At 44.6% G+C, this 13,375-nt stretch overlaps 1 protein-coding gene across 1 annotated transcript in view; it reads right to left on the bottom strand.

The window, feature by feature from the left end:
• Positions 1 to 8,552, bottom strand: part of LOC139541714 (retinoschisin-like) — a 33,474-nt gene extending 24,922 nt beyond the window's left edge. The window contains exon 1 of the mRNA XM_071346667.1: positions 8,323 to 8,552. Coding sequence (XP_071202768.1) covers positions 8,323 to 8,377 — 55 coding nt within the window. The 5' untranslated portion in view covers positions 8,378 to 8,552. The remainder of the gene's footprint in view (positions 1 to 8,322) is intronic.
• Positions 8,553 to 13,375: the final 4,823 nt, after the last annotated feature.

Consider the following 13,375-nt stretch of genomic DNA (forward strand, 5'->3'; position numbering starts at 1 on the left):
CATACGGTCTGATATCCCCAACATACGGTCTGATATCCCCGACATACGGTATGATACTCCCAACGTCTGGTCTGATATCCCCAACATACGGTATGATACCCCCAACATACGGTCTGATATCCCCAACATACGGTATGATACCCCCAACATCCGGTCTGATACCTCCAACATCCGGTCTGATACCCCCAACATACGGTCTGATATCCCCAACATACGGTCTGATATCCCCAACATACGGTCTGATATCCCCAACATACGGTCTGATATCCCCAACATCCGGTCTGATATCCCCAACGTATGGTCTGATATCCTCAACATATGGTCTAATATCCCCAACATCCGGTCTGATACCCCCAACATATGGTCTGATATCCCCAACATCCGGTCTGATATCCCCAACGTCCTGTCTGATATCTCCAACATATGGCCTGATATCCCCAACGTCCGGTCTGATACCCCCAACATCCGGTCTGATATCCCCAACGTCCGGTCTGATACCCCCAACGTCCGGTCTGATATCCCCAACATACGGTCTGATACCCCGAACATACGGTCTGATACCCCCAACATACGGTCTGATATCCCAGCATACGGTCTGATACCCCCAACATACGGTCTGATATCCCCAACATACGGTCTGATATCCCCAACATCCGGTCTGATATCCTCAACATCCGGTCTGATATCCCCAACATCTGGTCTGATATCCCCAACATACGGTATGATACCCCCAACATACGGTCTGATATCCCCAACATACGGTATGATACCCCCAACATACGGTCTGATATCCCCAACATACGGTATGATACCCCCAACATACGGTATGATACTCCCAAAATATGGTCTGATATCCCCAACATCCGGTCTGATACCCCCAACATACGGTCTGATATCCCCAACATACGGTATGATACCCCCAACATACTGTCTGATACCCCCAACATACGGTCTGATATCCCCGACATACGGTATGATACCCCCAACACACGGTCTGATATCCCCAACGTACGGTCTGATATCCCCAACATACGGTCTGATATCCCCAACATACGGTCTGATATCCCCAGCATACGGTCTGATACCCCCAACATACGGTCTGATATCCCCAACATACGGTATGATACCCCCAACATACGGTCTGATACCCCCAACATACGGTATGATACCCCCAACATACGGTCTGCTATCCCCAACATACGGTATGATACCCCCAACATACGGTCTGATATCCCCAACATACGGTATGATACCCCCAACATACGGTCTGATACCCCCAACATACGGTATGATACCCCCAACATACGGTCTGATACCCCCAACATACGGTCTGATATCCCCGACATACGGTATGATACTCCCAACATACGGTATTATACTCCCAACATACGGTCTGATACCCCCAACATACGGTCTGATATCCCCAACATACGGTATGATACTCCCAACATACGGTATGATACTCCCAACATACGGTATGATACTCCCAACATACGGTATGATACTCCCAACATACGGTATGATACTCCCAACATACGGTATGATACTCCCAACATACGGTCTGATACCCCCAACATACGGTATGATACTCCCAACATACGGTATGATACTCCCAACATACGGTATGATACTCCCAACATACGGTATGATACTCCCAACATACGGTATGATACTCCCAACATACGGTATGATACTCCCAACATACGGTCTGATACCCCCAACATACGGTATGATATCCCCAACATACGGTCTGATACCCCCAACATACGGTCTGATACCCCCAGCATACGGTCTGATACCCCCAACATACGGTCTGATACCCCCAACATACTGTCTGATACCCCCGACATACGGTCTGATATCCCCGACATACGGTCTGATACCCCCAACATACGGTCTGATATCCCCAACATACGGTCTGATATCCCCAACATACGGTATGATACCCCCAACATACGGTCTGATATCCCCAACATACGGTCTGATATCCCCAACATACGGTATGATACCCTCAACATACGGTCTGATACCCCCAACATACGGTCTGATATCCCCAACATACGGTATGATACTCCCAACGTCCGGTCTGATATCCCCAACATCCGGTCTGATATCCCCAACGTCTGGGCTGATATCCCCAACATACGGTATGATACCCCCAACATACGGTCTGATATCCGCAACATCCGGTCTGATATCCCCAACATAATGTCTGATATCCCCAACATACGGTATGATACCCCCAACATACGGTCTGATATCCCCAACATACGGTCTGATATCCCCAACATACGGTATGATACCCCCAACATCCGGTATGATACCTCCAACATACGGTCTGATACCTCCAACATACGGTCTGATACCCCCAACATACGGTCTGATATCCCCAACATACGGTATGATACCCCCAACATACGGTCTGATACCCCCAACATACGGTCTGATATCCTCAACATACGGTCTGATACCCCCAACATACGGTCTGATATCCCCAACATACGGTCTGATATCCCCAACATACGGTCTGATATCCCCAACATCCGGTCTGATATCCCCAACATACGGTATGATACCCCCAACATACGGTCTGATATCCTCAACATACGGTCTGATACCCCCAACATACGGTCTGATACCCCCAACATACGGTATGATACCCCAACATACGGTCTGATATCCCCAACATACGGTATGATACCCCCAACATACGGTCTGATATCCTCAACATACGGTCTGATACCCCCAACATACGGTCTGATACCCCCAACATACGGTATGATACCCCCAACATACGGTCTGATACCCCCAACATACTGTCTGATACCCCCAACATATGGTCTGATATCCCCGACATACGGTCTGATACCCCCAACATACGGTATGATACTCCCAACATACGGTATGATACTCCCAACATACGGTCTGATATCCCCAACATACGGTCTGATATCCCCAACATACGGTCTGATATCCCCGACATACGGTATGATACTCCCAACGTCCGGTCTGATATCCCCAACATCCGGTCTGATATCCCCAACGTCTGGGCTGATATCCCCAACATACGGTATGATACCCCCAACATCCGGTCTGATATCCGCAACATCCGGTCTGATATCCCCAACATACGGTCTGATACCCCCAACATACGGTCTGATATCCCCAACATACGGTCTGATATCCCCAACATTACAGGCATTCTTGACTGACTGAGCCTATTTAACATTATTCCACCGATGACCTTACCATGAGCTGAGTTTAAAGGTCCAGTCAACTTCTACAGACTCTTTACTCATTAGGTATTCAGAGCTGCATTTCAGAGATCTAGTATGAATCCCTTTAAGACATTTAACTGCTAAACTACTGTCCAGTTCTTCCATAACCCAGTCCAACCCAGTTTAACCCAGTCTAACCCAGTCTGACATTACCCAGTCTAACCCAGTTAACCCAGTCTGACATTACCCAGTCTAACCCAGTCTAACCCAGTCTGACTTTACCCAGTCTAACCCAGTCTGACTTTACCCAGTCTAATGCAGTCTGACATTACCCAGTCTAACCCAGTTTAACCCAGTCTGACTTTACCCAGTCTAACCCAGTCTGACTTTACCCAGTCTAATGCAGTCTGACATTACCCAGTCTAACCCAGTTTAACCCAGTCTGACATTACCCAGTCTAACCCAGTTTAATAGAGTCTGACTTTACCCAGTCTAATGCAGTCTGACATTACCCAGTCTAACCCAGTTTAACCCAGTCTGACATTACCCAGTCTAATGCAGTCTGACTTTACCCAGTCTAACCCAGTTTAACCCAGTCTGACATTACCCAGTCTAATGCAGTCTGATATTACCCAGTAAAACCCACTCTGATATTACCCAGTCTAACCCAGTTTAATCCAGTCTGACTTTACCCAGTCTAACCCAGTTTAACCCAGTCTGACTTTACCCAGTCTAATGCAGTCTGACATTACCCAGTCTAACCCAGTTTAACCCAGTCTAATGCAGTCTGACATTACCCAGTCTAACCCAGTTTAACTCGGTCTGACATTACCCAGTCTAACCCAGTTTAACCCAGTTCTTCCATAACCCAGTCTAACCCAGTTTAATCCAGTCTGACATTCCCCACTCTAAACCAGCTTACCCAGTCTAATGCAGTCTGACATTACCCAGTTTAACCCAGTTTAATCCAGTCTGACATTCCCCACTCTAAACCAGTTAACCCCAGTCTGACTTTACCCAGTCTAATGCATTCTGACATTACCCAGTCTAACCCAGTTTAACCCAGTCTGACATTACCCAGTCTAACCCAGTCTGACTTTACCCAGTCTAACCCAGTTTAACCCAGTCTGACATTACCCAGTCTAATGCAGTCTGATATTACCCAGTCTAACCCAGTCTAACCCACTCTGATATTACCCAGTCTAACCCAGTTTAATTCAGTCTGACTTTACCCAGTCTAACCCAGTTTAACCCAGTCTGACTTTACCCAGTCTAATGCAGTCTGACATTACCCAGTCTAACCCAGTTTAACCCAGTCTAATGCAGCCTGACATTACCCAGTCTAACCCAGTTTAACTCAGTCTGACATTACCCAGTCTAACCCAGTTTAACCCAGTTCTTCCATAACCCAGTCTAACCCAGTTTAACCCAGTCTGACATTACCCAGTCTAATGGAGTCTGACATTACCCAGTCTAACCCAGTTTAATCCAGTCTGACATTCCCCACTCTAAACCAGTTTACCCCACTCTGACATTACCCAGTCTAACCCAGTCTGAAATTACCCAGTCTAACCCACTCTGACATTACCCAGTCTAACCCAGTTTAACCCAGTCTGACATTACCCAGTCTAACCCAGTTAACCCAGTCTGATATTACCCAGTCTAACCCAGTCTAACCCAGTTTAACCCAGTCTGACATTACCCAGTCTAACCCAGTTTAACCCAGTCTGACTTTACCCAGTCTAATGCAGTCTGACATTACCCAGTCTAACCCAGTTTAACCCAGTCTGACTTTACCCAGTCTAATGCAGTCTGACATTACCCAGTCTAACCCTTGTTTAATAGAGTCTGACTTTACCCAGTCTAATGCAGTCTGACATTACCCAGTCTAACCCAGTTTAACCCAGTCTGACATTACCCAGTCTAATACAGTCTGACTTTACCCAGTCTAACCCAGTTTAACCCAGTCTGACATTACCCAGTCTAATGCAGTCTGACATTACCCAGTCTAACCCAGTTTAATAGAGTCTGACTTTACCCAGTCTAATGCAGTCTGACATTACCCAGTCTAACCCAGTTTAACCCAGTCTGACATTACCCAGTCTAATACAGTCTGACTTTACCCAGTCTAACCCAGTTTAACCCAGTCTGACATTACCCAGTCTAATGCAGTCTGATATTACCCAGTCTAACCCACTCTGATATTACCCAGTCTAACCCAGTTTAATCCAGTCTGACTTTACCCAGTCTAACCCAGTTTAACCCAGTCTGACTTTACCCAGTCTAATGCAGTCTGACATTACCCAGTCTAACCCAGTCTAATGCAGTCTGACATTACCCAGTTTAACTCAGTCTGACATTACCCAGTTTAACCCAGTCTAACCCAGTTTAATCCAGTCTGACATTCCCCACTCTAAACCAGTTTACCCAGTCTAATGCAGTCTGACATTACCCAGTTTAACCCAGTTTAATCCAGTCTGACATTCCCCACTCTAAACCAGTTTACCCCAGTCTGACTTTACCCAGTCTAACCCAGTTTAACCCAGTCTGACATTACCCAGTCTAATGCAGTCTGATATTACCCAGTCTAACCCACTCTGATATTACCCAGTCTAACCCAGTTTAATCCAGTCTGACTTTACCCAGTCTAACCCAGTTTAACCCAGTCTGACTTTACCCAGTCTAATGCAGTCTGACATTACCCAGTCTAACCCAGTCTAATGCAGTCTGACATTACCCAGTCTAACCCAGTTTAACTCAGTCTGACATTACCCAGTTTAACCCAGTCTAACCCAGTTTAATCCAGTCTGACATTCCCCACTCTAAACCAGTTTACCCAGTCTAATGCAGTCTGACATTACCCAGTTTAACCCAGTTTAATCCAGTCTGACATTCCCCACTCTAAACCAGTTTACCCCAGTCTGACTTTACCCAGTCTAATGCAGTCTGACATTACCCAGTCTAACCCAGTTTATTAGAGTCTGACTTTACCCAGTCTAATGCAGTCTGACATTACCCAGTCTAACCCAGTTTAACCCAGTCTGACATTACCCAGTCTAATGAAGTCTGACTTTACCCAGTCTAATCCAGTTTAACCCAGTCTGACATTACCCAGTCTAATGCAGTCTGATATTACCCAGTCTAACCCACTCTAACCCACTCTGATATTACCCAGTCTAACCCAGTTTAATCCAGTCTGACTTTACCCAGTCTAACCCAGTCTGACTTTACCCAGTCTAATGCAGTCTGACATTACCCAGTCTAACCCAGTTTAACCCAGTCTAATGCAGTCTGACATTACCCAGTCTAACCCAGTCTAACCAGTCTGACATTACCCAGTCTAACCCAGTTCTCCCATAACCCAGTCTAACCCAGTCTGACATTACCCAGTCTAATGCAGTCTGACATTACCCAGTCTAACCCAGTCTAACCAGTCTGACATTACCCAGTCTAACCCAGTTCTTCCATAACCCAGTCTAACCCAGTCTGACATTACCCAGTCTAATGCAGTCTGACATTACCCAGTCTAACCCAGTTTAATCCAGTCTGACATTCCCCACTCTAAACCAGTTTACCCCACTCTGACATTACCCAGTCTAACCCAGTTTAACCCACTCTGACATTACCCAGTTTAACCCAGTTTAACCCAGTCTGACATTTCCCACTCTAAACCAGTTTAACCCACTCTGACATTACCCAGTTTAACCCAGTCTGAAATTACTAAGTCTAACCCACTCTGACATTACCCAGTCTAACCCAGTTTAACCCAGTCTGACATTACCCACTCTGACATTACCCAGACTAACCCAGTTTAATCCAGTCTGACATTTCCCACTCTAAACCAGTTTAACCCACTCTGACATTACCCAGTTTAACCCAGTCTGAAATTACCCAGTCTAACCCACTCTGACATTACCCAGTCTAACCCAGTTTAACCCAGTCTGACATTACCCAGTCTAAGACATTGCCCTCTCAAACCCAGTCTAAGACATTATCCAGTCTAAACCAGTCTAAGACATTACCCAGTCCAACCAGTCTAAGACACTACCTAGTCTAACCCAGTCTAAGACATTACCTAGTCTAACCCAGTCTAAGACATTACCTAGTCTAACCCAGTTTAAGACAGCACCTAGTCTAACCCAGTCTAAAATATTACCCAGTCTAAAACATGACCCAGTCTAACCCAGTCTAGGACAGCACCTAGTCTAATCCATTCTAAGGCATTACCCAGTCTAAGACATTACCCAGTCTAACAACCGGACAGCAGGAAGACAAGCAGAGACCAACAGAGTTTAGCGATGTCTATTCCAGATCATCTCAGGGCTGTCAGACCATGGTTAGTAAACTGCTGATTCAGTAAACTGGGTCATGGGTCATGGTTAGTAAACTCCTGATTCAGTAAACTGGGTCATGGTTAGTAAACTGCTGATTCAGTAAACTGGGTCATGGTTAGTAAACTGCTGATTCAGTAAACTGGGTCATGGGTCATGGTTAGTAAACTCCTGATTCAGTAAACTGGGTCATGGGTCATGGTTAGTAAACCGCTGATTCAGTAAACTGGGTCATGGTTAGTAAACTGCTGATTCAGTAAACTGGGTCATGGGTCATGGTTAAGGTCCAATGCAGCAGTTTTGATCTCAATAAAAAATCATTTCGGGGTAACAATTATGTATCTCAAAAATAAACAAAAATTGCTTCTGAGCAAACAGCAATTTCTCAAGCAAGACTTTTGCTAGAACTTTCTGGGAGGGGTCTGAGTGGAGAGGGGAAAACTGAAACCTAGCTGTTATCGGCAGAGCGGGTTGGAACACTCTTTATTATTGGTCTGTTAACTAATTTACCGCCAGGTGATGTCACCAGGCAAGCTAAAACTCCATCCCACCAAAACAGGCTGAAATAGCAGGCTGCCTTTTCAAACAGCTCTTACACTAAAAGGGCATTATAATAATTTTCTAAATGTCTAAGTATCATTCCAACCTCAGTGTGGAAATATATATAAAACACAGGAAAATCATGCTGATTTGGGTAACTGGACATATGGGTTAGGGGGGTTAGGCTAGAGACAGTTCTGACAGGGTACCTGGGTTAGGGAGATTAATCTTACCTTGAGCTAACAGCAGCAGAACCAGCAGAGCAACACAGCGAGTATTGACCCCCATCTTCCTCCCGGACTGGACTGGTGTGAGCAGAGTGATATGATGTGACTGAGCAGGACACCGAGGCTAGTGGAGGCTGCTGAAGGCTGCTGGATAGGCTTACAGTAATCCACTGGACTCTGATGGCCTCATCTAATACCCACAATCTGCCCCATGACCAAACCCCTCCCTCCCTCAGTTCTCCTGGCCATCCCTCAGCCCTGGGCCATTTGGCAACAGAGAACTACTCATTATGTTAAACATTTCTACTAGAGTGACACACATTCCCTCTGCTGGATTGTCAAACATTTTGTCTCTAACCATCTTCTAAACCTTCAAATTAAATTCACCATATGTCTCTTTTTAGTCACTATTTTTTTTATTATTTTATAGAGGGTGGATCAGCTTTAATGTTGTGGATAGATTGTCGCTTCCATCAATGTAATTGTCTGCATCATTTCCAATCCCCCATATATTTTGGGGGTAAATATATATATCTATATACACTACCGTTCAAAAGTTTGGGGTCACTTAGATATGTCCTGCAATTTTTTTGTCCATTAAAATAACATCAAATCGATCAGAAATACAGTGTAGACATTGTTAATGTTGTAAATGATTATTGTAGCTGGAAACAGCATATCTTTAATGGAATATCTACATAGGCGTACAGAGGCCCATTATCAGCAACCATCACTCCTGTGTTCCAATGGCACGTTGTGTTAGCTAGCCCAAGTTTATCATTTTAAATGGCTAATTGATCATTAGAAAACCCTTTTGCAATTATGTTACCACAGCTGAAAACTGTTGTTCTGATCAAAGAAGCAATAAAACTTGCCTTCTTTAGACTAGTTGAGTATCTGGAGCATCAGCATTTGTGGGTTCGATTACAGGCTCAAAATGGCCAGAAACAAAGAACTTTCTTCTGAAACTCGTCAGTCTATTCTTGTTCTCAGAAATGAAGGCTATTCCATGCCAGAAATTGCCAAGAAACTGAAGATCTCGTACAACGCTGTGTACAACGCCCTTTATTTATGTATTGCTTCTTTAATCAGAACAACAGTTTTCAGCTGTGCTAACATACTTGCAAAAGGGTTTTCTAATGATCAATTAGCCTTTTAAAATGATAAACTTGGATTAGCTAACACAACATGCCATTGGAACACAGGAGTGATGGTTGCTGATAATGGGCCTCTGTATGCTTATGTAGATATTCCATAAAAAATCTGCCATTTCCATCTACAATAGTCATTTACAACATGAACAATGTCTACACTGTATTTCTGATCAATTTGATGTTATGGACAGAAAATCCATGTACAAAATGTGCTTTTCTTTCAAAAACAAGGACATTTCTAAGTGACACCAAACTTTTGAACGGTAGTGTACATACAATACACATTTTACAGACACAATCTATTTTACAATAGTTATATTTTGTTTGTTTTTAGTCCTGGCCTTCCTCTATTTCTGATGTCCATCCAGTTTGATTTCTATTTGTAACTGTGCTATTTCACAAAACTTCTGAACCTATATCCATTTTACAGACCCCGTATGTTTTACATTGGTTATCTTGTTATTGGTCCCACCCTTCAGCTCCATTCAACCTCTCCCATCTATCGCTTAACACCATCCATTTTGGATTTCTATTTGCCATATATTTTTCAACTGTGCTGTGATGCTTCACAAAAGTACTGAACCTTTCTATTCTCATAGTTTCTACAGATTGTAAATTAAATAAACATTTTTGCTAAAATAATTATTACATTATTGATCGATTGACTATTACTTTTCAAATCACCCAGTATTGCTGCAGCGTTAGTTCTAGGTAAATGTTGCAATTCTTCAGCCATTCCTGGACCTGTGACCAGAAACGAGCTACATATGGACAATACCAAAATAAATGATCTAATGACTCCGCTTCCAGACAGCAAAATCTGCAGAGCTTTTTAGTCACTCTTAACAGGCTTGTGTTGACAGTGAATATCAATCTTGCTTCTGGCATTAATCACTTTCATATTCAAAGTCAGGACTTGGATGTATGCCAAGCTAATATTCCTCACTACGTCTGTTGATATTCCAGAGTGTGTGAGTGAGAAAGTGCCTAAGGGAAGGAGCTAAGGGAAGGGGATAGGGGAAGGCGCTAAGGGAAGGAGCTAAGGGAAGGGGATAGGGGAAGGAGCTAACGGTAGGAGCTAAGGTAAGAGGCTAGGGGAAGACACTAAGGGAAGAAGCTAAGGGTAGGAGGTAAGGGAAGGGGTTAGGGGAAGGGGCTAAGGGATAGAGCTAAAGGGAAGGGACTAAGGGTCCAGTTGGTATTGGGCAGGAAGAGGTACTACCACAGGGCTGAATGAAAACAATAATCGCCTAATGAGGAAACCTGGTGCACACTATTTTATCTCTTGAGTGGTGAGGGAGTAGGTAAGTATATATGGAAAATGGTGTAGCAAGTGTCCCAAAGAACAATGTGTACATGTTTAAGTCTTTTTAGAAATACACAATGACAAATCCTGGCATTCGAATGGCTAAGAAGGTAAAGCTGTAATGTGGACAGCAGTAGAGTCCAGGCTTATTCAACCTACAGGCTTCAGAAACATTGATGATCATTCACTGATTCATCATAGTTGGATGCTGTTTCGACCTATTGAAGTTCCTTCCTTGAAGTAGGCCTGATCAGATCACTGATTAGGAATGAGTGGGCAGGTGAAAGCTGTGTGGTGGAGCCCTTGAGATCACCTTTCCAATGTCTAATCACTAATTACTTGCATGGAGGAAGGATACGCTGAAGGAATTCCAACAGGGCCCATGTTTGTCTCAAATGGCACCCTATTCCCTATATAGTGCACTGATTTTGACCAGGGCCCATAGGGTAGGGCGTCATTTGGAACACACACCACGTCTGTTTGATCCTGAGCAGATTGGCCCCATCCCGCTGTGCCTCGCCCTCTACCCAGAGGGGAGAGACACTCCAGATGGGATCAGAGGCAGCGTGACTCCGAGATGAACAGACACTGAGCCATCACCAGGCTGGACGTTCATTCTGCCCTGAAGATCCTGGCCTTGTCAGCATGCTGGGGGAGCCTGAGCTTGAACACAACAACCTGTTTTAAGATTTTCATAGCCATTTTTAAATATGATAGTATTTATTATTTTTTTGTGCTTCAGTGCATTTTTGGCTGCAAAAGTGGGTTAGCCTAAGTTTTTCTAGTAGGCTCCAGTAGTGTGATTATGGCCTGCAATTTTGGGCATTTCTTTATGTGGTTGATTAAACAGCATGATCATTGCAAAGGTGCACCTTGTGCTGGGGACAAAAGGCCACTCTAAAATGTGCAGTTTGTCACACAACACAATGCCACAGAAGTCTGAAGTTGAGGGAGTTTTAAATTAGCATGCTGACTGCAGAAATGTCTACCAGAGTACATGCCAGAGAACTGAATGTTCATATCTACCATAAGCCGCCTCCAACGTAATTTTATAAACTCAGCAAAAAAAGAAACGACCTCTCACCGTCAACTGCATTTATTTTCAGCAAACTTAACACGTGTAAATATTTGTATGAACATAACAAGATTCAACAACTGAGACATAAACTAAACAAGTTCCACAGACATGTGACTAACAGAAATGGAATAATGTGTCCCTGAACAAAGGTGGGGGTCAACATCAAAAGTAACAGTCAGTATCTGGTGTGGCCACCAGCTGCATTAAGTACTGTAGTGCATCTCCTCCTCATGGACTGCACCAGATTTGCCAGTTCTTGCTGTGAGATGTTACCCCACTCTTCCACCAAGGCACCTGCAAGTTATAGGACATTTCTGTGGGGGGAATGGCTCTAGCCCTCACCCGCCGATCCAACAGGTCCCAGACGTGCTCAATGGGATTGAGATCCGGGCTCTTCGCTGGCCATGGGAGAACACTGACATTCCTGTCTTGCAGGAAATCACGCACAGAACGAGCAGTATGGCTGGTGGCATTGTCATGCTGGAGGGTACTCCTCCTCTGTTCCTCTGGTGATGTAGAGGTTAATCGAGGCCCTGCAGCGCCTAGCTCCACTCCCATTCCCCAGGCGCTCTCATTTGTTAACTTCTGTAACCGTAAAAGCCTTGGTTTCATGCATGTTAACATTAGAAGCCTCCTCAAGAAGTTTGTTGTATTCACTGCTTTAGCACACTCTGCCAACCCGTGTCTGAATCCTGGCTTAGGAAGGCCACCAAATATCCTGAAATTTCCATCCCTAACTATAACATTTTCCGACAAGATAGAATTGCCAAAGGGGGCGGAGTTGCAATCTACTGCAGAGATAGCCTGCAGAGTTCTGTCATACTTTCCAGGTCTGTGCCCAAACAATTAGAGCTTCTACTTCTAAAAATCCACCTTCCCAGAAACAAGTCTCTCACCATTGCTGCTTGATATAGACCCCTCTCAGCCCCCAGCTGTGCCCTGGACACCATATGTGAATTGATTGCCCCCATCTATCTTCAGAGCTCGTAATGTTAGGTGACCTAAACTGGAACATGCTTAACATCCCGGCCGTCCTACAATCTAAGCTTGATGCCCTCAATCTCACACAAATTATCAATGAACCTACCAGGTACAACCCCAAATCTGTAAAAACGGGTACCCTCGTAGATATCATCCTGACCAATCTGCCCTCTAAATACACCTCTGCTGTCTTCAACCAGGATCTCAGCGACCACTGCCTCATTGCCTGCGTCCGTAATGGGTCTACGGTCAAACAACCACCCCTCATCACTGTCAAAGGCTCCCTAAAATACTTCAGCGAGCAGGCCTTTCTAATCGACCTGACCCGGGTATCCTGGAAGGATATTGACCTCATTCCGTCAGTAGAGGATGCCTGGTTATTCTTTAAAAGTGCTTTCCTCACCATCTTAAATCAGCATGCCATTTCTCCTTCACCCAAATCCAGATAGCTGATGTTCTGAAAGAGTTACAAAATCTGGACCCCTACAAATCAGCTGGGCTAGACAATCTGAACCCCCTCTTTCTAAAATTATCCACCGC

The sequence above is a fragment of the Salvelinus alpinus genome, chromosome 16 (assembly GCF_045679555.1).
Source record: "Salvelinus alpinus chromosome 16, SLU_Salpinus.1, whole genome shotgun sequence".
Taxonomy (NCBI): domain Eukaryota; kingdom Metazoa; phylum Chordata; class Actinopteri; order Salmoniformes; family Salmonidae; genus Salvelinus; species Salvelinus alpinus.